Source organism: Cryptotermes secundus, unplaced genomic scaffold, assembly GCF_002891405.2.
Source record: "Cryptotermes secundus unplaced genomic scaffold, Csec_1.0 scaffold780, whole genome shotgun sequence".
In the NCBI taxonomy this organism is placed as follows: domain Eukaryota; kingdom Metazoa; phylum Arthropoda; class Insecta; order Blattodea; family Kalotermitidae; genus Cryptotermes; species Cryptotermes secundus.
Window position 1 is genome coordinate 505435 of NW_019727405.1, and position 27763 is coordinate 533197.

The 27763-nt window shown below is 43.5% G+C and overlaps 1 protein-coding gene across 2 annotated transcripts in view; it reads left to right on the top strand.

Annotated features, from left to right (window-relative positions):
• The window catches only part of LOC111864742 (furin-like protease 2), a 372580-nt gene that overhangs the window by 51700 nt on the left and 293117 nt on the right, over positions 1-27763 (top strand). For both annotated transcript variants that reach the window (XR_002842847.1, XM_023852235.1), the window contains exon 2: positions 2950-3084. Coding sequence is in view for 1 of the 2 variants with exons in the window: in XM_023852235.1 (XP_023708003.1) it covers positions 2977-3084 (108 nt within the window). In the remaining variant the exon portion in view is untranslated. The remainder of the gene's footprint in view (positions 1-2949; positions 3085-27763) is intronic.

The window sequence follows — 27763 nt, forward strand, 5'->3', positions numbered from 1 at the left end:
GTTTATATCACTACTGGGTTGCCTAATTTCCGGTACTCAACATGGTTACGACTTCCGGGTATCCGAAACTAGGAACCTTATTTTCCATAGTGTTTGTGTTATATTCATTCTTAGGTGGATGATACTAAAAGGAAGGAATGTAACTGTCCAGTTTATGGGAAGGTCAATTGATGTTTGTGTATGGTTAGGGTTTTGTGAAATTCCTCACTTTCGCCTCACAATTTGGAATTTTCCCCCCTTGAGACATGCAGCAAGTGGCTTGGGTCAAGCTTGAAGCCAGCTGCCCTTTCGTAAATCAGTTAATTTAATGCGTAACAAGGCCGAGTTCTTTAGAAATTCTAAACTTGACAGGGGAGGTCATAAATTTAGCAGCGTCGTTTCCTGCTAACCCAAAATCTCAGTTTGACAGCCACGCAGCAGGTGGCAAAGTTCACCCCTAAACTGTACACTAGTGGATATTCGCTTTCCTAATTGGAGGAGAATGATAAGAAACCTCCCAGTCTGCCCGGTCCAGCCAATCATCGTCTGAAGTGGGAGGTCCTTTGTCCGAATTTTGGGTAACTAGGGCAAATATTTACCATTCAGAGGGTGCTTGGCAAAGAGACTTTGAAAGTTACGTTCACCGGGGGTACACGTGTTCGGATCCCCGTAAACACGCCCTGTGGTAACTATTAAGTGTGCGTCCCCAGAACAGTAAGTAAGCCTACATCCACGAATCTCTGAAGTGTACCCCTACGGTGCTGTTCTATTTAATTAGTGCAAATTTAATAAAGACTCCATACAGTTAATTGGTGTTGTGGTGATTTCCCTACGCCTAAAGCCCCACTAATCACCCAAGTCGTGGCCAGTCAACACGCCCTGAGAGGAGTCGAATTGCTCTACCGGGGCTGGCAGAACCGAAGAAAAACGGTTACAGGTATGGAGCTTAGACTCCATGAGAAGTGCAATTCAGTCTGTAAAAGGCAAAAAAATTGGTCTCCTGAAACACCTACTTGTGGAGCCGTATTTGAATTGTAACTCTATATTATTTCATTCATATAAGGACATGACTTGATATGTTAACTTGTGTTGAGAATTGTGTGGTTACTGTCACGTTATTGGGGTATGACTATAGACGAGGTTTCAGATTATTGAATATATTGACCACTTACAGGTCGCACTACAAACAACTATAACACTGTCGCTATTTCAACACTGTTACACGCACTAGTGTACTTAGTCTATTACATTTTCCATTATCCGTTTCCTGGCAACGGATTTGAACAAGGAGCTACAACAGTCTCACTGAATAACGCACTCCAAATATCGCTGTACTATAGCACACGTAAAGTCTTCTCTTCATAGCCCGCCTGTCAACTGAGCTCACAGCGCCATCTTTTCGGCCTTCCTTGCAGAGCCCAACTCTAGACTCACTGCTCATTTGGAACTCCGGGAACTCGACTGACTATTCACACCTGAACTCTTCTTAGTAACCACCTTACACGGACCGAACAGAGAACATCGTTCCCAGCAATTCCTCTGTTGTTGCTAGCTTATCAGTTGACGCGGAAACCTGTTTACTGAGCTGTTGCCTACCAGCGGCCGTCTTCTGTGGCTCCACAACTACAATCTTCAGGCGTCATGTCACAATGTGTTGATGTAATTGTTATTTTGAAATATGACCGTATATTTCTTATAAAACTACGCTTTTTACACGTACTGAAGCCATATATATGTTTCACTTGTTTGTTTCTCCTTATTAGATTTCTTTTTCTTGAATAACGGTAAAGTAAAAAAAGTAAAGCTGTCCCTGTAACAGCCCGTGAAGGCCCATAGGGCTGTGAGACGTTGAGGGTCCCACATTATCTAGACAATCTGCTCAAAGATGGCGGTAAGGTTGTCAGCCTTATGCGCCGGCCGCGCTTTACTCCCCAGGAAAATTATTTAATTAATTCCTGGTACTCATTTGTGTTAGAGGCTGAGTAGACCCCAGGACCATAGTGCGGCTGGAAAGATTAGTTGAACTGAAAAAAATCCAATAACATCATCGGGACTTGAACCCGCAACCTTACGGCTTGTAGCATAGTCCCTCAACCAACTACGCTACCGCGTGCCCCTTATGAATAACGGTTCTTACAAAATTATGTTACCTATCCGAAATTGGGCTACCATTTTGGCTTTTATTCAGTTTTTGAATATATGTTGAGTTTTAGATGATAGTGAGTACTAATTCTCATACCAGACACATAAGCTACCTGAGCGCAGCAAAGTACTAATGGTTCATGATGCTGTCCACAGATATATGGCTCTTGCCTTTAACTATCCGAAGTATGGGGCCTTTAGGCTACGGTTCTGTAAAAGCTATTGAAGTGACCAGATGAAGAAGGTTGACCCAAAATGGGCACATGTGTGATATATATATATATATATATATTCCTTGGCACTACAGCCCCAGTGGGCCTAGGCCTACCTCCATGAACTCCGTTCACTTCGATTTTTCTAGATCTTACACATACGGTAGGACTCCTTGGGCGGTAGACAAACACAGAAAAACAAACACAAAACATCCATGCCCTGAGTGGGATTCGAACCCACGATCCCGGCTTCCGAGCGAGCGAAGACAGTGCATGCCTTAGACCGCTCGGCTACCGTGACCGGCATATATATATACGTATCACTTATTACGAAATTTGAATTAATAAGTTGTTTAACTGAGGATGAATTTATTCTACAATAAAACACAATTTTTCCACATTGTGGCTGAGAGAAATTACAAGAACATTAAGAAGCATAGAACTGAACAAGGCCCGCTATTTTGGCTCGAAATTCAGTACACAAATCTTTGACATGGTGGAAAGTGTCTCTCGTAGCTTGTTGACTAGTGGTGCTACTTGTGGGCATTCAGAATGACTCATATTTCTACCAAAGGTATTGAGTGATGATGAACTAAATTGTGGTGTGACTTTTCAGAATGGCGGCGCCAAGGACGGCTTCGACATGAATGTGGCGCCGGCTTGGCAGAAAGGATACACGGGGAAGGGCGTCGTGGTGTCCATCCTTGACGACGGCATCCAGACCAACCACCCGGACCTCGCTCTCAACTATGTGAGTACGCCTGAAATCCACATTATTTTACGGACACGCTTGTTGTCCCTGTCCGTCTGTCCGATACGGTCTTTGTGTTCCTGCGTTATTCTGAATTTGAGGGGAGAATGTCCAGTATGTCGAAAAGGAACACGTTCTGAGAATTCGTCTTCGCATCTTCATAATACCCAAATATTTACGTGATTCAAAATGTAACGTTCGATAACTTTCAGAATATCTGCACCCTGGGAATGCCGCTACTTTAAGTACTCGAAGCTTCCCTCCCACCATGGATAAATTACACAGACACATGCACACAGGACTTCAAATATATGAATCAATGCATAAGGGTGGACCATAATAATCCAGCCCTTGCACTGCGACCTTCAATGGTCTATTGTGCTTTACTTCAAATATATTTTGGCGTGCCGCCTTAAGGCCGGAACAGTTGACTTCGTTTCCTAGGCAACGAGCAACGTTCCCGCGACAACGGCTTACCATGGGAGTAGTATACATGCACTTCCATGGAAACACTCGGCTGGACACGTAAGACCGCACGGCCACTGGACCCGCCGACGGTTCGTGTAGTTCCTGAGTAATATCACCAGAGACAGATCAGATCTGACAGTGAAGAGATGGGGCAAAAGGTAAACAACAGAGGAGAATAATCCTTTGTCCTAAATGAGGACAAGATTCGTAGATGATCCGTGCCTTCGCTTTTTACTCTTATATGTAGTTAGTCTGTTTGGGATTGGCTGTTACTCTTCCTTGCCAGACAGAAGAAGAAATCCTTTTATAAAACGCAATCAACTTTTGATGTGTTTTGCTAGGCACTGGACCACGCAGGTTTGTAGCGGAACATACCGACAGAAGCATAACATAATGTTTTCGAATCCCGGTTTTTATCAGTACAGGATGACAGCGGTACTCGTAATTTTAATTACATCTGTGAATCGTATACGGTTATATTTTTGTTTCTACCGGTCACGGTAGCCGAGAGGTCTAAGGCATGTACTGTCTTCGCTCGCTTGGAAACCGGGATCGTGTGTTCGAATCCCACTCAGGGCATGGATGTTTAGTTTGTGTGTGTGCGTTTTTCTGTGTTTGTGTACAGGTAGAGGCCTTGCGGCGAGCTGATCACCCGCCCAAGGAGTCCTACCGAATGTGTAAGATCTAGAAAAACCGAAGTGAACGGAGAAGTTCATGGAGGTAGGCCTAGGCCCACTGGGGCTGTAGTGCCAAGGAAAAAAAAAGATGTGGACTCCACGTTGAAACAACAACGCGCCTATCTCATATGGAAATGTACCCAGGGCACTTTCACTGGGCGTTATTTTCGCGTGTTACAGAACAAAAAACTTATTCCCGTGTATTTGCTGACCTCTTAAACAAAACGCAAGGGTACTGAATTACGCATGCGAACTCTGCGTAAATAACACGATATCCTGGAAACACTTTTCGTGGTATTCTCGTTGGAACTGTCGTAATGTCCGCCTAGTGTAGCCCCGAATTGCCTGAAAGAGGTCCTTGCGAAAGGTCTTTGAAATGAACCTTGATTCATAAACATCTACTAATTTGTAAGATTTGAGGCTTTCACGGCGGTGACTATGAAGAAAGCAGTCTTCTGGGATTTGGCACCGTGTATATGTGGTGTTGGAGGAACGTATCGCCCCCATCTTCAGGGTTGAAGAAGTATAAGTAAATCTGCAAGCGACAACACCGTGAGACACGGTCAAGCAGACTAAAGAACATACCGTTGAGCAGAGAGGGAAGGGGATGAACTGCAAGTAAACAAGTGAAAGCAGCGGTGTGGGAGGGGTGGGGGAAGGGAGCCGGAACTGGGACACCGAATTCAGCTTCAGAATACCTCCATCCTCGCCACCAAGACGCGCTATATGGATCGCATCATTAGGGAAGCCATTGAGATCGAACTGCATCCAGGGAATATGAACAGAGAGGATGGGTTTCGTCTCAGCAAGTCTTGGAAACCCCTTATCTGTTCTCTTAAAAACCACCCACCGGGATATGACGCCAGATCCAGGAAGCCACAAGGCCATGACCAACCAACATAACAACCCCCCACTCTCAGCTCACAGTTAAAGCCCAGCCATTTAACCTTGCTACACTCTCCCCTACACAAAATCACGCTTGTCCCGGCTCCCTTCCCCCACCCCTCCCACACCACTGCTTTCACTTGTTTACTTGCAGTTCATCCCCTTCCCTCTCTGCTCAACGGTATGTTCTTTAGTCTGCTTGACCGTGTCTCACGGTGTTGTCGCTTGCAGATTTACTTATACTTCTTCAACCCTGAAGATGGGGGCGATACGTTCCTCCGAAACGTCGGTTAACACCACATATACACGGTGCCAAATCCCAGAAGACTGCTTTCTTCATCTACTAATTTGCTGAATAAACTTGCAGGGTAATCTGACAAACTTTGAACGGATAATTCTAACATGGACACTTTTATATTTCTTTTTGAGCCGTATCTCTTGAAATATGTCTAATTAATATCTTCAGAGTGACTACACATGTCTGTCATTTATTACGAGGGAAGTACTGTACAGTACCCTCATACAGTTTTGGGTACCCACGAAACAAGTTAGGCTGAATACTATGTGTTTAAACGAAACTAACAATGAAGTCTATATAGATAAACATTTGTTTGATAAATTTCTTATCCAGAATGGTCTAAAACAAGGAGATGCTTTATCGCCACTCCTTTTCAACTTTGCTTTAGAATATGCCATTAGGAAGATCCAGGGAAAGCAGGTTGGACTGAAATTAAACGGGACACATCAGCTGTTGGCCTGTGCCGATGATGTCAATCTACTGGGAGAAAACTAAGATACCATAAAGAAAAACACACAAACTTTAATTGACGCAAGTAAGGAGGTTGGTCTAGAAGTAAACACTGAGAAAACTAAGTATATGTTGCTGTCTCATCACCAAAATGCAGGGCAAAATCACGACATAAAGATAGGAAACAGATCCTTTAAAAATGGGCACAGTTGAAATATTTAGGAACAACAGTAACAAATCCGAACTTAGGCCGCGCCATACCTCAAGATGTTAGTCGCTGGCTTCCCATAACGGTGGCCCGGGTTCGAGCCCAGGTCGTGTCGCATGGCATTCATGGTGGAAAAAGTGGCGCTGGGGCAGATTTTCTCAGAGTACTTTGGTTTCCCTTGCCAATTTTTATTCCACAGTCACCCTCACCTATCTTCTGGGGCTGGTACAGTACGCCAGTAGTGGCCGCAGTACCGAGTGGACTCAGTCTCACCCCCTAAGAAGAAGAAGAAACAAATCAAAAGTTTATTCACGAGAAAATTAAGAGGACACTGAATTCGGGTCCATTCAGTCCAGAACCTTTTATCTTCTCGTATGCTGTCTAAAAGCGTAAAAATTATAATAAAAACCTGTAATGTTTCCTGTTGTTCTGTAGGGGTGTGAAACTTTATCTCTGATATTAAGGGAGGAACATAGACTGAGGGTGTTTGAGAACAGGGTGTTGAGGAGAATATTTGGACCTAACAGAGATGAAGTGACAGGAAATTGGAGAAAATTGCATGATGAGGCGCTTCATAACCTGTATCAGAATGATGAAGCCAAGGTGGATGAGACTGGCAGGGCATACAGCACGAATGGGTGGAGAAGAGGAATGCATATAGGATATTGGTGGGAAAGCCAGAAGGAAAGAGACCACTGGGAAGACCAAGACGTAGATGGGTGAATATATTAAAATGTATGCTAGTGAGATTGGAGGGAGTTGTATGGACTGGATTGAATTGGCTCAGGATAGGGACCATTGGAGGCTCGTGTAAACACGGTAATGAACCTTCGGGTTACACAAAATGCTGGTAATGTCTTGTGTAGCTGCACAACTGGCGGCTTGTGAAGAAGGGTTCAGCTCCATGAAGTTAGTTAGTTACTTAGTTGTGTTCTCGACAGTGCTCTCCCTGCTTCTAGGCCATTATAACCGTGTGCGCAGCAGTTCGCGACATATCGTGCGTACACTGTAAGGTTCCTCTCATAACGGTTTCAAGGATATCTGTCTTTGCAATATGGAATGTTCCAATAGTTATTAATTCTCTGCGTATGGCAGTACCTGGAAAACCAGACTGGGTGGCGTCACAGCGAGTAGGGTTGGAACTCTGAAAAACAAGCTTCTGCATATCCAAGTATGAAGTACTATCTCGGCCGCAGCGTAGTCAGTATAGCGAACAGGCTGCGGACTGGACGACCGATGACTTCGGGTTCGAATTTTTTACCGGGGGCAAGAGATTTTCTTTCTCTCCACTGCGTCCACAGAAACTCTGGGACCCATCCAGCCCCCCGTACATGTGTACTGGATATGAAGTGCTCTTTTCCGAGGGTTAATGCTGTCGAGGCGTGATGCTGACCACTCACCTCCACCTCCCATAAGTCTTCATAGCGTGGAGCTTAAATTCAAATTAAAGGTAATTTCACGAAGTAAACTTTACATTTGCTACGTCGTGGTGACAGGGGGGCGTGGAGGTATTCCACCGCTGCCACCACTGTTACGCTCCTGCGACAGGGGTGGATTGGTTGTCTCACCGCTGTCACCAGTTTGTTACGCCGTGGTGACAGGGGGGCGTGGAGGTGTCCCGCTCTGTCACAAGGTTTAGTATGCTGCCACCATCTTGTTATGTCAAGAAAACTCCAGTAAACTTATCGATCGCTTACGTCACTGGTCCTGGCTTTAACTCGCAATTCGCCGAAGCTTCGGGAGGTGCTGGAGTCGTCAGGGAAGAGGGTAACACTTGAGGGAATGCTAGGTTCAATTAACTTCACAGCGCCTTTCCTATCCTATTCTATTTCCCTATGTCGCTATATACATCATATATACACACTTTGCCGACGTTTGTCGGTTCGCATTACATTTGGTTATGACCCTGTAGTACACACATTAGTCCCATCCTGTCACCCTGATATTGGGTACTCAGTACCTCTATCTCTCTCTTATTCTTTCTCAGTAAACCTAGTCCATCTAGTCTTCACTTTCTCTCCCTGGTGTTTGCACTTTAATATTATCACACTTATTGTTCATGGCTTATATGAGGTAAGACTACTTACGTGAGCTGAGGTAACAGGCGCTCGCCATCATCCTCTCGGCGATAGCCTTCGGCTGAACTCTGTATCAATTAATAATATTAAAAAGTTTTTTGATTGATTCCTCTATAGTTTATGTACCCTCTTTTTGCTGACTCGCGGGGTTCCGGGTGTATTGGCCTGCCCATTCTGACATGATTTTTGGTCGGTGTGGCCCAGTCATTGGCTGTTTATCGAAAGGGGGTTGGCTCTTTCAGGTCTACCGCCCTCTCCGACTCAGTGTTTTCCTCATGCCATTGTGTTTATGACCTACTTCATACAGCTTCTTCCTCAATGTCAGCGTTATTACGCTGTCGCGCTAACATTCTGATTACTAAGCTATAGCCTGTTACACTTCTTTGCAAACCCAAGCTTCCTGGTACGTTTCATTATTTCTATTTCTTAATCTTAAAGTCTAGATACACTTATTCCACATCTACCCCAAAAAACATATCTACTTGTACATAAACCTTGCGCCATTACAACATTCATACTTTAAATGTATGATGTACTATGCTGGTTTATTATTTTGTTCCGTTTACTGTCAGTAATCGTTACCTTCTAGTCTGAGTTTAAAACGGTCATAACTCCGTAACCGTCCAAAATCGGACACATGTTTATATGAACTTTCTTGATCACAAAGACCTAGGAAATCACCTCCTGCAGTTATACCCTAACGTCGTGAAACACTCTGTATGTGGGTCTCCACCTCCTCCCCTCTTTTTCATGGCGACCCGTACAGAACGTTTTTTCGGAAATTTTCCCTCCTTGCACTTTTCAGCGTGGCCATACCATGCCATTACTCTGTTTTTTGGTTTCTTATGATTGATCAAGTAACGTCCACTTCTGCCCATAATTTCCCATTTCTTTTTCCAAATTCACGTGTAACCTAGTCACTTAGATATTCAAGTTCAGCCGTCCTTATGTTACTTTTCATTTTCTACAGTCAGTGGCCACATTTTACTTTCAGCTATGGTGTGAAATGTGTTTCTTAAGTTTCCTTGGATGTAATTGTATTCTGTAAGACACGGGATTTCTGTTTTGATTACCTCTGTCACATGTTCCGTCATTAGTGATTATTGATTATTATTATTATTATTATTATTATTATTATTATTATTATTATGTAAAGGAATGAATTCTCCTGGATTCAGATCTCTAGAGTCGCCCTCCTACACACAAACATACTGCATCTTGTCGAAGTTAATGTAATGTCCTGTCCTGCATTACTTCCCTACTTTGCTCTTTCTAAGTCCGTATACTTTCCTTGGCCCTTTGTTTTCAGACGATTGTAATGCAGATCAGGCTATCGAAGTAAGAGATTGCGCTGCACAGTATCTTCAGGACTGTTACGTATCCTGACCAACAGCGTTTTATAACTCATGGAAACGGTTTCTGAACTGAATAATATGAATTATTTCTGGAATTTACTTTTCTCCTAATTCAATATTGAATCAAATTTGTGTTTGTTATTGTTGTTTCCCGATATTTCAGTGTTCTGTGAATTTGATGAGCCAGACACATGTTCTTCTCGCGCGGCGGTCTGGGTTTGTATGCAACCCCTTCTCCGATATCGGACCCTGAGACGCAAATCACTGACGTCACACGTGACGTTGGACTAAGTACCAGTTCAGCGTGACCCTTGCTACCCCGCGAAGTGTGTACGCAACATGAAATTGCATAAGCAGTCTCAACAGCCGTCGCGCACAGTTCAAGGACGTTTTGAAACACCGCAGAACCCCAAGGGCTTACTAAGAAGCTACAATAATTTAAATAAAACAAGTGAAACGTTAATTAAATCCTTATGTTTATGTAATTCGCAGAATAGCTACGGGATGTGTGATTTTCATGTATATTGTTTGTTTAGTCTGTTTGCAGAACCCGTCTCTGCTCTCGAAACTAAAACAGCCACATATACACAACGAGTATAGACACTGCATGTTGATTTTCTTTAGCAGTTTCTGGTAACTGTAGTTTACATGGGAACATTGCACTGTAGCACGAAAACTTCATGCGGTTAGAGACACATTCTTCTTAAATACTGGAAAAGGATATCATGACTGAAGGACATTCACGACGCTTGTAAATAAAAACAGCATTCTGCATTATATATTTTAAAGGAATCACAAAAGTTGCTGACTTCAGGTATATTACCACGAGAAACCTGCTTCCCCCTCTTGCAGGGTACAAGACTGACGGTTGAGGCAGCGGATTTCCCTTCGAAATGTCGATACCTTTCTACAAGCGTACAAGGCGCTGAGTCCAGGGGACATCAATCTTCATGAGGACATCAAATGTACCGTTCTTTACGGGATATTTTACTATGTTGTCAGTATCTTCGGCTGTATAGCGTCCACTGGTGGACAGGAATTTTAAGAAACTGTTTTTGACTTAATCTATATAATATCCCGTCGTTTGTCTGAATAGGCCGAGCAAAGGCGTGCGAAACTTCAGGGTATCCAATAACGGAACCGAAATTCGAATCAAGAACCTCCCGAAATGAATTCTAGAGCGTTACAATTATAGCAACCTTTGTTTTTCACGATTCTTCTGTTCCTGAAACTGTAAGATAAGTTTCTGAATTGCCACAAGTTTCCAGTTGTCCCTGTGCCTGAGCATCACGTCATGAAAACGTACAGCGAGTTCTGAACCACGGCCACACAGCCGGTTTGGACACTGCTGAGAAGAGAAAACATATTCTTCCATAATGGGAACCGAACCCCGTCTCCAGTCACTTTGCCGCTTCAAGTTCCCCTGTTCATCCGTGTATTTAAACGGAATGAATATTGATACTGATTCATCAGCCATAACGAATGTAATTTTCTGCGCCATCACATGTGATTATTTGTTTGTGACATTGACTGTCGCTTGTTGTCAGGTGTTGTTATCGTATACATGAATCCGTGACCATTCACCACCGAATCTGTTGCATGCTTTCCGTATTTTTGCAAGCAATAAGGAATATTACCGTATGTATGAATTCTCATCCTTATGTATAAGTTTTCGTACTGTTAACTTCCCCTGTTTTCTTCCGTACTCTTTGCGTTAAGGACGATATTCATTACCACCCACCATGAGAATCTCGCGTAAATATTCAACCGCAAACCGACGCCTTTATATACTGCGCTGTATATATCAAAATACTGACACATTTAGTTATCAGACGCGGGGTCTGGGTTGGTAATAGGCTTTATTGGATTTATATAATCTGTAGCTGCAAAGAATCTTAGCTCTGTCGTGAATTAACACGCTGTACATTTCATTAAGTCTTCTCAATTCTTCTTCATTAGTCGTTGCCTGGTAACTTCCCCCACACATGCAGATTCCTCATTTCCGTATTCAACGGCTGGTGTCCTCGCTGGCTGGCGACTGTTTCGCATCTGACTGCTCTAAATGTCCTCACGTTCTCACCTGCCTGGCAACGGCTGACTGCGCCTTCTCTGAAAGAGAGAGAGTTACTTTGCGACTAGCGGCTTACCAAGCCCCTTGAGGTCACGACTAAAGATTTTTTTCAAACGAATCCTTGCGGTTACAGTCCTCATATAGCATCCTCTCTCAGGATTGGATGGGTTTGCCTCTTATTAACAGACTTTGCCTTTGTCAAGTATGTGTATCACACGTACGTGTATAGCATGTTGCTGAAATGTCTTGCTTGTGCACTGTATATATATAAGTCCTCTGTCAGTCCATGCTTTGCAAAGCAGATCATTCCTATCTTACGTATCTAATGCCACAATGGCAGCTGAGTCACTTGAAGGGTCGTATGTTTGACCGCCGCCAAGTTTAAGCCTCATCTAATTTCTATGGCTGGTTTCGCCTTGTCCTGTGCTGAGAACATATTCATTCTCATGATTTTCTATGGCTTCTGCTTGTTGCCTGCACACTTTTGTTATATAGTCGTATACGTACGGAAGGTTGAAAGCCATGTGCAAATCGCGGACTGGTGTGTACCTTGGAAAATTGCCAATGATGCGGAGAACCTTGTTTTGCAGGCGCTGCAATTTCATTAGATGGGTGTCTGCTGCCAATTCCTAGGCAGGACAGCATAAGTCATTACTGATCTAATTAGTGTTTTATGGAAGGTTTAATTTAGGCGCTTAAACGCTGACTTTTGAATAGGAAGTAGATTCTAATAAATGTTCTGAAAACCTTGGCTTTAATAATTTGTGTGTGCTAGTCTCCTCAGAGTCCGCTCACTCATGCGTGCTGCATGTGTTGCTTGTCTCACCCTTCGTGACTTAATCATTCTGGTTGCACTTGGCGAAGAGTGCAAGTCACGAAACTCTTCTTTATATAAGTGTTCCCAACCTCCTGTTATATCGCCTCTCTGGGGTCCAAATATTCTCAGCGCCGTGTTCTCAAGTACCCCCAGCCTGTGTTCCTCCCTTAATATCAGATACCAAGTTTCGCACCCATATAAAACTGCAAACAGTAATACTTCGCGGAGAATAAAGAATAAAGACTGTAAAGCTCGTCATTATATGAACTACCCCATTCCTCCTTTGTTATTTTTCTCTTGTGCCTCTCTGGCAATTTCGTCACTGCCTTAGCAACTATTGGCTTCCCAAGAAGGACTTGCCTTTTTGGAGTTCTGGTGTTGAGATGGGTGGGGCATATAGCACGAATGGAATCAATAGAATGGTTATGTCATTATAGTTTGAAAGTCTGAAGAAGAGAGCTGTTTTCATGGGATGATAATATTAAAACAGGGCGTAGGAATGTGACCTTGATTCCACTTGCTTTACGTACTGCTTATTTGTGTGCCGTTGCGAACACAGTAATGGGTAATGGCGACCTATACTTTGCGGGAAATTTCTTCACATGATCAGCGGAAGAAGGGTTCTGCTCCATGGGATTGGGGCTGATTGTGAGCTGGTTGTCTAGATAATGTGGACCCTCAACGTCTCACAACCCTAGGGGCGTTCACGGCCTGTCACATGGATACCTTTACTTTACTTACTACCCAAAATAATGATGATTGGCTATGAGACTTCAGAGATTCTCCGAAAGGGGGAGACTGGGATCAGGTATGAATTGCAGCGTTACAGAGTAGGCTGTATCTCTACCCGTCTCTTTTCATCTATCGGCCATCGCATTTTGTGGGAAATTCCTCTTCTTTTGCTCCCATTTACGGAATTAAAGGAAAGTCCTCACCAGCTTGATCCTGCCCAGCGCGCCCCTGGGCTATTGCCGAAGGTTTGTTGCATGCGGTGGCCATTGTCACCTGTTGCTTTCATTCATTTATGTTCATCAATTGATCTGCAGCCCTTAGTTGGGCCCTAGCGTCTTTTTCAGTTCAGTAATCATTTTTACACATACGGTAGGACTCCTTGGACGAGTGACCAGCCCGTTGCAAGGCCACTACCTACACACAGGTAACACAAACACAGATAAACGCACACACAGACATCCATGCCTTGAGTGGGATTCGAACCCACGATCCCAGTGTTCGAACAAGAGAAGACAGTTCATGTCTTAGACTGCGCGGCCTCTGTAAATGGTGGTATGATCTGTGGGTAATGAATTGGAAAAGGTGTGGGAAGAAGTGGTTTGCAGTTATCCCTGAAATTTCCTGGATGGACGAGGAGTAAGACGAAGAAAGTCACACAGGATGATTGGTGATGCGGCCGAAGCGTTTCCTCACCAACCTCCTTTGTTTGTGCAGTTGATGATGAATTAGAGTGAGTTATGTCGAAGTAACGAGTTTCAGAGAATTTACCGACGATAAAAAGAGACGGTGACTTGCTTGACGTGTGGAAAGTTAGAAGCGTCACTGTGTCACGCGGAACGTCCACCCGTATCTTATCTGAGGTAGATAGTCGCGGTTTTTACGGTAGAGGCAGGAATTTAATCCCAAGGAAATCCATGTCACTGGGGCAGGCTTCTCTCCGAATACTTCCGCTTCCCCCTCCGAGTCATCATTCCATCATCATCATCAGGGACTGGCACTTCCTAGAAAGGCAATGCAGTGCATTTATATCATGGCATCTCCCATTTGACGTTTTAAGTAGCAGTACCGTGTGACTCAGTCGGACCGCTCATTGTTGTTATTGTTGTAATAGAGTATGAATAGCAAGGTTTTATAAAGGAAGCTGTCTCAAACGATAATGATTCCTACTTGTATTTTCAAAGTGCAGGTTTCGAATCCCGACCGGCACACTGACTGCTCTAACTGAGGTTTACTGTGGTTTCCCTCAGTTCCTTCACATAATTGCCTTCATAATAACGTAAATTAGGCCACGGCCGCTTCCTCCCACATCTTTTGCAATTCATTATTTAAAATTATCGAGTCATTCGACGCTCTACAGTCAACTTACCGATTGCGGTATTATTAAAGTGGAAAAATATAAAAGCGTCTGCGAAAAGCATTGAGGACCATGAAATCAATTGGCAAATTAAGATATTACTGTATGAAAAATATACAGATCGTCTCTTCAGTACTGATAGGGCAGTGAAACGCATGAAGCCTAAATGGACTGCTGATTTGGTTTGGCTGGGGAACACAAGGAATTCATATGTAAATTGATAGGTAAATCTCTTGGGAAATATCCATTTGGAAGACCCAGAAGGAGATGGATTTTCGGGGCATAGGTTGTGTGGATGGGAAGTGAATGGGTTGTGATCAGAGGTGCACTATTGGTATCTGGTGTTGAGAAATCCGGTTCAGCCGTATCTCTGTTATTGCACTGGACTGAGCTTTGGTTTCACTCCAAACACACGTCGAATTCATGTATTTAACCCTCCTGTCCTGGAACGAGGATCGAACACTCGATCCTGCGTATTTAAAACTGATTGCTTTGCTGTGCCCATTGTCGGAACACCATTCTAGGATTTTACGCCGTACAGTATTGTAGAAAGTTACCAACGTTTCGGATTGACCTGTTGCCTCCATCTTCACATCATAGTCCTATCTCCTGCTCGACCTTTTAACTGAGATCTTCACCAAGCAATTTACCCCACAAAATTACGCATGCATTTCTTGTGTTCCCGATCCTAGTCACATTTCCAGTCTTCGTTCTTGTATCCTGACAGTGGAAGCAACAGCTTCGTCCGAAACGTCGGTAATATGCTGCTAGTTTATACGGCGTCACACCAAAGAACAGCTATCTTCTTAGTTACGGCCTTCAGGAACGCTCAGTTCCTGTTCAATTTTGCGTGCGGTTAGGTAAATCAGTAGGAGCGGAAGTAGCTGGACGCTGAGGAATTGATTCCCGGCAGGAGAAAGCGTCCAGACTGTCTCTGAGGCCACCCAACCTCTTTCCCAGAGGTAAGCGCCGGAGCATGAAGAAGCCCACTCACTCCCATCTGGTGCCGATGTCAAGAATTGTTGAGCTATACCTCCACTCCTCCATACGTCTTAATGGCATGGTGCTTAAATGCGAGTAATTAAGCGCAGGTACAACTTTACCGTTTCTGCAATACATTTTTGCCTTATGTAGTTCTGCTGCTGTCCTTCACTCTGAAGGCCTTTTCTTTCTCGCAAGTTGTTCGTCTCGTCTTTCTCTGGTTTTCTTCTTCGTGAATACGAAAGGAAGCGTGTAGAAAGTCAGGAAGCAAGGATGGAATTCCCTCAAGTGGCGCGGAGTTACAGAAAACAACAAAGAGAGAATGGGAAGTGTCTTTGTGTTGCTGGAGGCAGAAGCCACAGTAAAATAAGGAGCTTTATATATGGAAGTCTCTCTGCTAGAGTGGCATATGTACTTTTGTATGCCGTCTCCAGCCTCCTACGTGCTGACAGACTGCGAAGAAAAGATCATTGTTGTCAGGGACGCGACGCCGAAAAACGTTTCGTAAGGACCTGCTGCCTTTGTCTTCAGTGTAGTACCATGAAGACACATCAAATCACATTCCAGAAGACAGTAATCTTTATGATCACTGCCATATGAACCTCAAATCACGAAAAGAACTAACCGACTCCATGGATCATAACCTTTCTTGAGAAGCTAAGAGTTACTCAGTTAGTTTATGGAACTTGCCGGCTTGTTGCCGAATTCCCACTGCCAATGGCTCCTGTCCTCACACAGATCAGCTTCTCAAGTAGACGTGAGATAGTTCTATGCTTGTTTTTGCGACTTGTTCTTATAACATCGAATGTCTGGGCTCCAACTGATGTATAAATCCCAGCGTTATTTAAAAACTCATTTACGACAACGTAGCGTTTAATAGTGGCGTGATTTTGAATGCCGAACAAGAAATCATGTGGGCTGAAGTGACTGTGATGTATGCCAATATATTTCGCATCGTTTTTGAGGGACAGAGTTAAACAAAGAAACACCTCAGTCGGTTTCCGGTTTACCGAGAGCGCAGCAGAAATTACATTCCTTCTACCTTAACTTTCTATGAGCGTTAAGTCAATTAGGTCTCTTGTTCCCATGCAATCGTTAACTTCCCCGTTAAATTAATTGTGCTTTGTCTCTTAGAACTTTTCATGTTCTTATTTTTTCCTATTTCAGTTATGACGTGTAAACACAACCTAAAAATTAGAATTGTTGACACAGTTACCAAGTGAGAACAGTTTATTTAACAATACTTACTCAGTGCTTTGTTTGTACTTTGCTAATTAATGCAAGTAATGAATCCTTGAAATGTCTCACCTGCGGAGAACCTCAAGAGAGCTGCTTGTTGGAAATGTCACCACTTTTCAACGTCAGTTTATACGCTCGAGTCAAGCAGCGAACACGTATACCTGTAACCTTACGAGAAACACGATCGCACACTGAAATAACCTCACTGAGTACACGTTTTGTTTTTATCTCAAGTTGCAACTGTTAGACTCTAATTTCAGTCGAGTAAATATTTGTAATGTGATATTTCACATTCAATCTCCATGCCTGTAGAGCCCTGTGGGCATGCACAGCAATACATTTCTTTTATTAGGCCTACATGTAGGAAAATTATGTTTCCATTTCTCTCTCGATGTTACTGAGAATATCACCGTTTTTAATTATTTAACGACGCTGTTTCAGCTTCAGAGGTTATGTATAATCGAATGAGGTGGGTCAGTAGGTATGGGTTCGCACGAGTACCATCGTAAGACTCGCCTTGATGAGCATAAGGAACACACGAAAACTTTCATGTTAGAATAGGCGGTAGGCCGTTCCGAATTCAAGGGTTAGGCATTACCGCCACGCTGACTTGCTCGATATGTGCATTGTCAGAACCGACGGAAATGACCGATATGCTAAATGCATTTTTATGATTCTTTTAAATCTCAGTTGTACGATTTATGATGTTAATTTCTTTGTTTTTCACTATACCTAAGCAGTATTTATCAACAAAGAAAATTATTTGTCTATTTGTAGATGGGGGTTTGCCGGTCACGGTAGCCGAGCGGTCTAAGGCATGCACTGTCTTCGCTCGCTCGGAAGCCGGGATCGTGGGTTCGAATCCCACTCAGGGCATGGATGTTTGTGTGTTTTTGTGTGTTTGTCTACAGGTAGAGGCCTTACGACGAGCTGATCACTCGCCCAAGGAGTCCTACCGAATGTGTAAGAGCGAGAAAAACCGAAGTGAACGGAGTTCACGGAGGTAGGCCTAGGCCCACTGGGGCTGTAGCGCCGAGGGGAGGGAAGGAAGGAAGGAAGATGGGGGTTTACTCTGTTTTGTGTGCTATTTTTATTTGTGTTTTTTAAAAGAATTTTGTAATTTTCTTTGTTTCTTTACCACTTTATGTTAAAGTGGAATACACCAATGCATGCACCAGTGATGTAGAAGAGAGTTTAAAGTTTAAAACTTTTAAAGGTTTTAAAAAGAAAGTTGCATGTGAGACGGCTAATAACTAACAGTAATAAATAAGTGACGTGTAACAGGATGCTACTATAAGGTATTATGAAAAGCAGTCAAACAAGAAGGGTATACAGTTTCTTAAATTGTAAGAGGAAATTGCTGCCCTACAATGCAAATATAAATTTTAACAAAACATGCTTAAACTGAAGACATTCCTAAAATATGCGCATCTAAAACACTAACACAAAACATAGCAGCTAGAAAAACACAAACACAAGCACAGACATTACGAATAAAAGACGGAATAAAATTCATTTACAAAAAGAATCAGCAGCTTAACAAGGAGATTTGTTGCATATTGTCACGTGTCACAGTGACTGTAGACGGGGATTTTGATTGGTGAATAGATATATTAACCACTTACAGGTCGTAAGTACAATTAATTATTACACTATTGTTGATTTACACAATTTACAAACTCTCCACACTAATCTTCGCAGTCTGTTTCCTCTAGTCTTCACTCTCCGTTCTGTGGCAATGGATTAATGACATAGGAACTATAAAAAGTCTCACTAAATCACACCCTCCCGATATCACTGTGCTACAGTACACACAAACTCTTCAAATCACACGTTAAATCGTCACAGGCTGAATTCTTGTACTCCTCTTTACTCCTCAAGCTTACTGCTTGCTTGCTGTACTCCTCCAGCTTACCGCTGTACTCCGACCGCTTAGTACTCACCTTAGGAATTCTGCTCACACTTATACAGACGCAGCACTGACACGGATCTACAGAAAACACATGTCACGTTGTCTCTATCCACTGTTGTGTGACATTACTGCCTACGCGGAAGTGTTTACTGAGTCGTTTCCTAGCAATGAGCATGTTTTGTCACGCGCTTAAGCGATGTGTTTATCGCACCATTGTCTAGCAATACGCATTACAATAATATGAAAAACGTAAACACAAGGAAATACACCTGGAATAACATAGAACAATCAGCAAATAAAGCGTTACAAGACGAAAATAATACACCAAAGCAACAACAAAAAATACGCAACCTATCCAAACCACAAATCGAAAACACAAGGAAAGAGGACAAAAATTACCCCAGGGTAATAAATGCCACAGATTGTCAAAATGACTTTTTTTTTTTTTTTTTTTACTTTTCCATCATCCGATATTCTAAATTCTGTAGAACACAACGTTTCGGAAATTGGATTTGTTTCCGTCCTCACGTGATGGAAAGAAGACATCAGGCAGGGGTCTCTTAGAAAGAAACAAGTAAAGGCAGGTTTACACTGTGGCAACTTAAAGCGACGTAGTTGCCCTCCTTGGGCGACTATGTTTGCCGTCCAATTTATCAATCAGCATGCGGCCAGGAGCAACCGTTGCCGCATGCGACCGACCCCATTTACACCCAGAGCGACTGGTTGCTTCAAATTTTACCTCAGCTTGTGTAGAGATGTCACTGCAGACAGTTTTTTTTATTGCTAGTGGGGTGGGACTAAGTCCCTTGCACTGCGGCCACTTCTGGCCTATTGTACCAGCCTCAGATGATAGGTGAGGGTGATTGTGGAGCAATTGGTGGAATTAAGATTGGCAGGGGAAACCGAAGTCCTCGGAGAAAACCTGCCCCAGCGCCACTTTGTCCACCACAAATCCCACTTGACCAGACCCGGGATCGAACCCAGGCCGCCGCGGTGGGAAGCCAGCGACTAACCGCTTGAGCTGTGGCGCAGCCTACTGCAGACAGTTGCTCCACACGGGCCCATTCCCGTATTCTCTTATATCCTCTCGACACGGACCACGCACAGAAAACACAGCCTCTCTATTGTTGCATGGCACAAATCACACATAAAACACGTGTCACGTGTCAGACTGCGAGTTCATTGGTCCTTTACCAGCACTGGGCGTGGCGCGGACGACATGGAAAACACAGCTTCCTCTATTGATGTGTGTTGGACCGTGCTAACAGAACTGTTGCCAGGCAACGCGTTCATCAAATCCTTTGCAATATTATGCTCCTTACCGCTTACTGTAATAGTAACATAATTTCAATTTAAATTAAATTCTTAGTGATAGAAACGCGAAAACTTGGGTTCTTTTTCAGGTTAATCCATATGGGATTTATGGTTAGTAAAGAGAACTGGGGTCGTTTTCTTCCGAGCACAGTCGGTTTTTCTCTTATCATTATCATCCTACTGGTGCTTAATGCTCGCCTCTCATTCGGGTCTGGTACAACAGAACTTCTGCAGCCGAGGTTATCACAGCGCTCTGTCTCGCCCAGTTCCTAAAATAATTAAATAAAAACAATGAAACGTGTCATAGCACGACACATTTCATTTCCAAAACTGTTGAGCTTTTTTTTATTTGTCTTCCGCCAGCGTCTCCCCCCCCCCTCCATTACCCGAGCGCTCTTCAACAAGCAGGTACGAACCATAACGAGCAAGTTTACATCACGGCTTCGCTGAGTAGAAAATTCTCTTGCGCAATCTAATATTTCCTCTCGTTGTGCTCTTTAACTTCAATAGCCTCATCATTGCGCTGTATCATTCTTCGTGCACGCATCAGAAGGTACTGAAAGTTACAAAATTGGCGCAAATTAAACTCAACAACATTGCAGCCAGAAACGGTATGCGTTAGAAGAAGCTGCAATCGCATTGCCCTTCAAGCAAAGTTCAAGAAACGGTTTGTCTCCTTACCGAGTTTAAACACAAACAAGATGCAAACTATTATAGAGTGCACTAAACGGACGCTTCTGACAGCGTGCTTCTCTTCATTAAGAGAGAAACGTTGGCCTATGAGATCACCGTGTCTTGCATGTCTGTCTATCTCTCTGTGTGTCCGTCTCCGTGTATGCATTTCCTCTCAGTTCAATTTTTGAAACATATCGCCGATTTTCGCTAATTTGTGTGGACATTGTGCCGTCAGGGACAGCTCCAATCTTGTACTTACGAAATTCCTGCAGTCAATATGAAGAACATGGTGGTCGCACGACACTAGCGTCACTTAATCTGTGGTCTTGAGATTGTGCATGGTAATGGGAAAACGTGAAACTTTCGTTTTAGTATTTCTTGTAGTACATAAGACAACATATGGCGGTTGCATATGATCTATATTTAGCCACCGGTATTATGAATAGTTGGAGCTAGGAATGTGAAATCTGGTACGGTGGTAGATTATAATGTGTATGTCTACAAATCATTTGTGAAAACTTGTTCTTAAGTTATCAATTACAAAAATGGCGGTGGCGTGAAACCTTGAGGTTGTGTCCATCAAGTTTCAAGTATTCAAAATACGTATTTAACCAATAAGTTCTTCCATAAATGAAAATAATAATAATAATAATAATAACAGTAATAATAATAATAATAATTATGAAGATGATAATTATAATAACTACAAGTTGTAGAATTCAATCCTGTGATCATCACCCAAGATACCAGCCTGCTGGTTCATGAATTGAATGTCCTCATCAACATTGGCAGGACAGCCCTGCGTGGGTCCTGGCCTTTCTCAGAATTGCTTGACGTTATTCTCTATTCGATGCTACGCTCCTCCCTTTCTTCTGTTTCCTGCCACACACACACTCCTCCCGTCTCAGTCTTCTCTGTCCTCTTTCCTAGTTCCTTCTGATTTGGAATCAGATACCTTCTTAATCCTCTATTTTCACTAACACGTGTTACGTGGCCAGCCCATTTAAGCCTCTTCACCTTTATGACTAATAATATGTGATTCATTAAATAGTTTATATATACCTCTTCCTCCACTTCTTCCACTGGTCCAAAAATATATATCAAGATCCTCCTTTCACAGATACTTAACAGTCTTCAATTTGAGCTTGACAGTGGACAGGCCTCAGAGGCATACAAGTAATTTGTACATCATCATACCTTCTTGGTATTAACTGAGACTTGATGTCTTTCCTAATGCCATGGAGACATCTGTTCTCCAAGAGTACACGCTTTTTATTGCATCACTGACGTCATTGTTACAATTAACCTCTGATCCAAGGTAAAGTGAAACTTTTTTTTCCCTTGGCACTACAGCCCCAGTGGGCCTAGGCCTACCTCCATGAACTTCTCCGTTCACTTCGGTTTTTCTTGATCTTACACATTCGGTAGGACTCGTTGGGCGCGTGATCAGCTCGTCGTAAGGCCTCTACCTGTACACAAACACAGAAAAGCGCACACACACAAACTAAACATCCATGCCCTGAGTGGATTCGAACCCACGATCCTGGCTTCCAAGCGAGCGAAGACAGTACAAGTCTTAGACCGCTCGGCTACTGTGACCGGCAAAGTGAAACTTACATGAACCAAATTCTGCATGTGCAGGTCCGTTAGTGCAGTCTTTGTAAGTTACAGGCATGTGCTTTGTTTCATCTTGAGCAACTTGCAGATGCATCTTTTTGCTTATCTTTCCAAATTAATAAAATTTTCTTTCATAGATTTTTGTGTTCTTCCGATCGTATGAATGTCATCTGCAAATGCCAAAACTTGAACTGACTTATGAAAGATAGTTTCTCTTATGTTAATACCTACATCTCTACTTACAAACAAACAAACAAACAGACAAACTCCTTGATTTCAGTCCGCAAGCGAATCATACCGACCGAGCGACCGCCGCTTGTCGGTGAATAGGGTGTCGTGTGGTCAGCGCAACGAATTCCCACGGCCGTTAATTTCGGTTATCTAGACCGGAGCCGCTATTTCCTTGAAATAGCTCCTCAATTATCAGCACGAGGCTGTGTACCCCGTTTCAGACCCACTACTTCTCCGAAAAAAATCTGGTAGCGCCAGGAACCGAACCCGGACCTCTGGATCTGTAGCCAGGAACGCTGATCACTAAACCACTGCATCTCTAATTACCATTTTAAATGTGTACCGTACATGTGTTTTCTAAATAGGTCTGTGTCATTACAAGTACATTTGTTGGACTCGAAGCCTGAAGTAAGAAAGCAGGCTTGCTGAGATTTGCCCAGGGCTAATCTTGTGTCACGTACCGTCCCGTCCCGTCCCGTCCCGTCACTGGACTCTGGGCAACGTAGCGATCCCTCCAAACTGCTCTTACTCACGTGGCAATTTATTGACCTGTGGAATGCCGCTAGGTGGATGTGCTGTCGCGGCCCGCTTGCCCGCAGATGCGTTATACATGTGTTTTCCGCTGAATGGTTCGACCTAAACTTAATTGATAGAAGTCCTGATTTCATACCTAACTCCAGAGAACGGCTGTCCGGGATAGCTCAATCGGTTACAGCGAGGGGCTACGGGCCGGACGACCGGGGTTCGATTCCCGCCTAGGGACAAGAGATTTGCCTCTTCTCTACGTTGTTCACAGGAGTCCGCCACTGGGCTGGAGTCTTTTGTATTCAGAGGAAATAAATCAATTATTGGCTTACCGGTCTCTGTTTTGTTTGATTGTGTCCCTGAAGAAGCCGCACCCCATGTAAGCAACTTGTATGGAAGATTTGTCTTCTGGAATGTGACCCTGTAACGTCTGGTACATTTTTGCTAACATTTCGGTGTAGCGGCATGACATCGCATCCCCAAATAATGTAAACGTCATAATCACCTCGATGAGGATACCATTTAAGTACTATGGCAGTTAGACAACTATCAGAACTTGCATTCTTATGTAATACCGAAGAGCAGATAGACGCGAGAAGATTCGGAAGTTCGTGTAGATGGTAGGGCCAGTTTTGTAACTTCCGAACATCAGAATTGCAAGGAACAGGGTAGTAATATGCCTTACAGTTTCGACTTCAGTGACTTCCTGCGGTAACTGTGAAGGCTGCTGTCTTGTGGGAATGCTTGTTATTGATTGAAGACTTTCTTTCCAAGTTGCCTCTGTGGTGGTCCGCTTTGTGTACAAGAATATTCTTCCCATTTGGAACATTCCCTGATTGGGTTTCCACTGTGGCTGTAAGCGTTGCTGTCCCAAACGCGGACGCAGTTCCAATTTGTCCCCAGGCGTCGTTGCTGTTGACGGTAGCGCAGAACACAATGCTATTCTCCTGCTTACTTTGCTGTCGCTTTAAGTAAAAATTTAAGAGCGTTGTTTGAGAACTCGGCACTTCAGTCCATTTTAATCAAAATTATGTCTAGGCCCTACGAAGAAATTATAAATGATTAATTCTGGGAGACCCTGTTGCCAGTTGCTCCATCCCGCTCTTGTAAGCAGTTCTACGTATTGTCGTGCGTGAACGTGAAACTTGGTCTTTCAGCCTAAGGGAAGAACTTAGTTGAGTGTCTTCTTGGATGTGACGCAGTGCCGTCTAGTAGTTCTTTACGCATTTTTCAGAGGGATCTGTAGCCTCCACCTTCAGGGCAGAAGAGTGTGCTGCTCTGAAATAATAGTAACAAGAAGTTCTGTGAAGAACTGATCGCTTACTTTCCTTTGATACGACACGGACCGAATAGAAAACGACGCATCCAACAGTTCTTCTATTAAGAAAGCAGTCTTCTGGGATTTGGCACCGTGTATATATGGTGTTAACCGACGTTTCGGAGGAACGTATCGCCTCCATCTTCAGGGTAGAAGAAAAAATATAGTAAGCAGACTTTTACCGGTTTCACGGTCTCTTCGCTTGCGGATTTCTTATATTTTCCCTTCTACTCTGAAGATGGAGGCGATACTTTCCTCCGAAACGTCGGTTAACACCACATATACACGGTGCCAAATCCCAGAAGACTGCTTCCTTCATAGTCACCGCCGTGAAAGCCTCAAATCTTACATAGTTCTTCTATTGTTGCCTGTGTATTTGTTGCTGCGGTAACATTTTTCCGGGCCGTTACCTAGCAACAATAGGAGCCGGGATAGCGCAGTCGGTATAACGACTGGCAACGGATCGTCACCGAGGGGTCGGAGTTCGAGTCCCGGTATGGTCAACAATTTTCTCTTCTTCACGTCGTCCACACTGGCTCTAGGGTCCACCCAGCCTCCTATCCAATGGGTACCAAGGGCGCTTTCCCCGGGGGTAAAGCAGCCGGGGCGTGAAGCTGACCTCCAACTAGTGCCGAGGTAAAGAAAACGTAGGTCTCCACATCCCCATGTGTCCTAATGGCGTTGCGCTTAATTAGTTAAGCACAGGGACAACTTTGCCTTTTTATCTAGCAACGATAGAGGGACACACATAGACACATACTAATGGGAGGGATTGATGAAGCACGCCATTGAGATGGTCTGAGATGTCATATTCGTACCAAGTTTCGTAAAGATTGGTTCAGGCAATCAGAACTTGATAGGATAGATACAGAGAGGGACAGACAGCATGGTGATCGCATAAGCCTACTGCTATTTTTTTTTTCAAAATAAGGAAAGTAGGTCAGAAAAGAAGGAGAATGGACAGCCTCTCGCTTTCTCGCGCCGGTCCTACTATGGGCCCATGGGTCCTGGGTGCAATTTTTCATGCCTTGCTGTCCACAGCAGAAGAAGTAAACATCAGTTTGTCAGTTTACACCCGCGATAAGTTGCTTGTAGAATTATGCAGGATCTTGCGCACAATTTCGTTAAGATTTCACGGGAACTTTTACAGGGCAATAATTCAGCTATAACGCGGTCTTTTTACGAGCTTTTTATGTATCTAGATTTAGGTCCATCTTTAATACTCACGATGTTCGAAGTTTTCCACTCCGGTCACGTACCGCGCCGAGACAACTTGCAGGCTGGAAAAGGGAAGAGGTCCTTCTCACGCATCGAAGATCCCGGATTACTGGTTACGTCATATTTTACACCACAAGTAGCTCCCCTGTCTCCCGGAGTTAAGTAGTTTCTTTACAGAAATCCGCGACTTGGAATTGCATGTCAGGGTAAAATTGCTGTGGACGTGCAACTGAAATCCTTAGATATCCACGTCTAAATATTTCACTGTATAACTTTTATTGGACTCCACACTTTTCACCACCTATTTCTTCTTGGAAGTAAATTCGCGTTTTTCAGCTTAATTTTCTTCAACCTTGCTTGTGGGAAGGATTCTGTAAGAATTCAAGAATTATACTGTGACATATATTTCACGTGATCGACCCATTCTCAAGCATTTAACGAAGCTGTTCCAACTGGAGAGGATATACCGTGACGAATGGGATGGGGCTACTGTATAAACACACAGGAGCCTCAGTCACGACCAGAGCAATTACAAGTTGATATCCTTCCCACTAACTCTTCCATCCCCTGAAACGTAGAACCGAATTTCTTGATCTGTAAACGAAGTAAAAAATTATATTCTAATGAAGACACGAACCAAGCAACTTTCCGCGTATGAGAGCAATGATCGTTTTTGTGGAGCACCGTTTGCTAGTCTCCGTCCAGTATGTCTCACTCTCCTACACTGCAGTAATTTTGTGTGGAAGGCTGTAACACACAGGGCCTTCAGGGTGAATCTGTCTTCTCACGTGGCTGAACGAAATAACAGAAGCTTTTTATATTCCAGATATTGCAGCCTTTCCGCAGCTCTTTCTGCGCAACATTTGTACAAAAATACAAACAAACCAAGCGAGTGGACAATGAATTCGGAGTTCTTTGCTGATTTTAATATCTCACTGGCTTTTAAATGTATAAACAGTTGCAAAACTAATAAACACGCAGTAACCATACGCCGCACTGGAAAGTGATGATGAGAGTACATTTACTGCGATATATTCTTTCTCCAGGACATTTGCTGGATATACGCTTAGGGACCTTTGCGCAATGAAATAATTAGAGATCAAGTCGGTTGTGCTACAGTACAGGATACTGAGAAATGAAGAGACATCGTGTAAAGAATGGAGAGCGGTAAACCGCCTGAGGTAACAATACAGGCTTTCTCCGGAAAGTAATGCAGTTAAGTTCGTAAAAATATTTATTCAAGATATCGTTACAAACGTTTAAAATTCTTCAAAATACTCCCCTTGGGCATCCACACACTTTTGCCAGCGACTTTTCCATGCACGGTACGCATCCTGGAAGGCGTCGACAGGGACCTCGTTTAGAGCCTATGTCACGGCGGTTTGGATTGCTTCAGTGGTTCCAAAACGGGTTCCTTCCAGGGCGATCTTGATCCTCGGGAACAAAAAGAAGTCTGCCGGAGCCAGGTCAGGACTGTAGGAGGGCTGGGGCAACGTTGCCAAGCTGTGCTTGGCCAGAGACTCCCTGACGTGCAGAGCGGTGTGGCTGGGAGCGTTGTCGTCGTGCAACTGCCAGGTAGAGGCGAACTCCTTGCGAGTGCGGACGACCCTGTTCTTAATCTGTCAAGCACTTCCACGTAGTAGGTAGCGTTGACTGTCTGCCCTTGGGGTCCGAATTCTTTGTGGACCACACCCTTGGCGTCGAATAAGATAATGAGCATCGCTTTCACTTTCGATTTACTCATTCTTGCCTTCTTGGCAAACATTGCCTGTACAATGAAGGCCTCGGAGGAGAAGAAATCGTGGGAGGCCTGGAACAAAGCAAGTTTCACAGTACGGGAGGAGAAGGAGAAGAAGACGACTCGTATTCTTCATGACATGTCGCACTATTTTCAATGACGAATCACTTTTAAGAAACAAAAAATTGAGCGTTAAGCAAAGTACGAATGTGCATGGACAAAAATAAACTCGTAAGGTAACGTTTATTGTCGATCCACATGGTCAAAATTTCACCGAACACTGCTGTATAATGTCGGATATTATTTATACGGACAGAAACGACCTTTAAATTGTACGTTTGCTTTATGCAAAATAACCACAATAATCAAGTTCATAAGCAACAAGTTCGTGATAATACATCATTTGTTGAGAGTTGGACCGCGAATATTCGAGGCATTATTACGGAAAGATAAATGTTTGAAGGTTAAGGTTCATATCGCTGATAGCGTGAGGTTGGTTTGAGTTGGAATAGAATAGG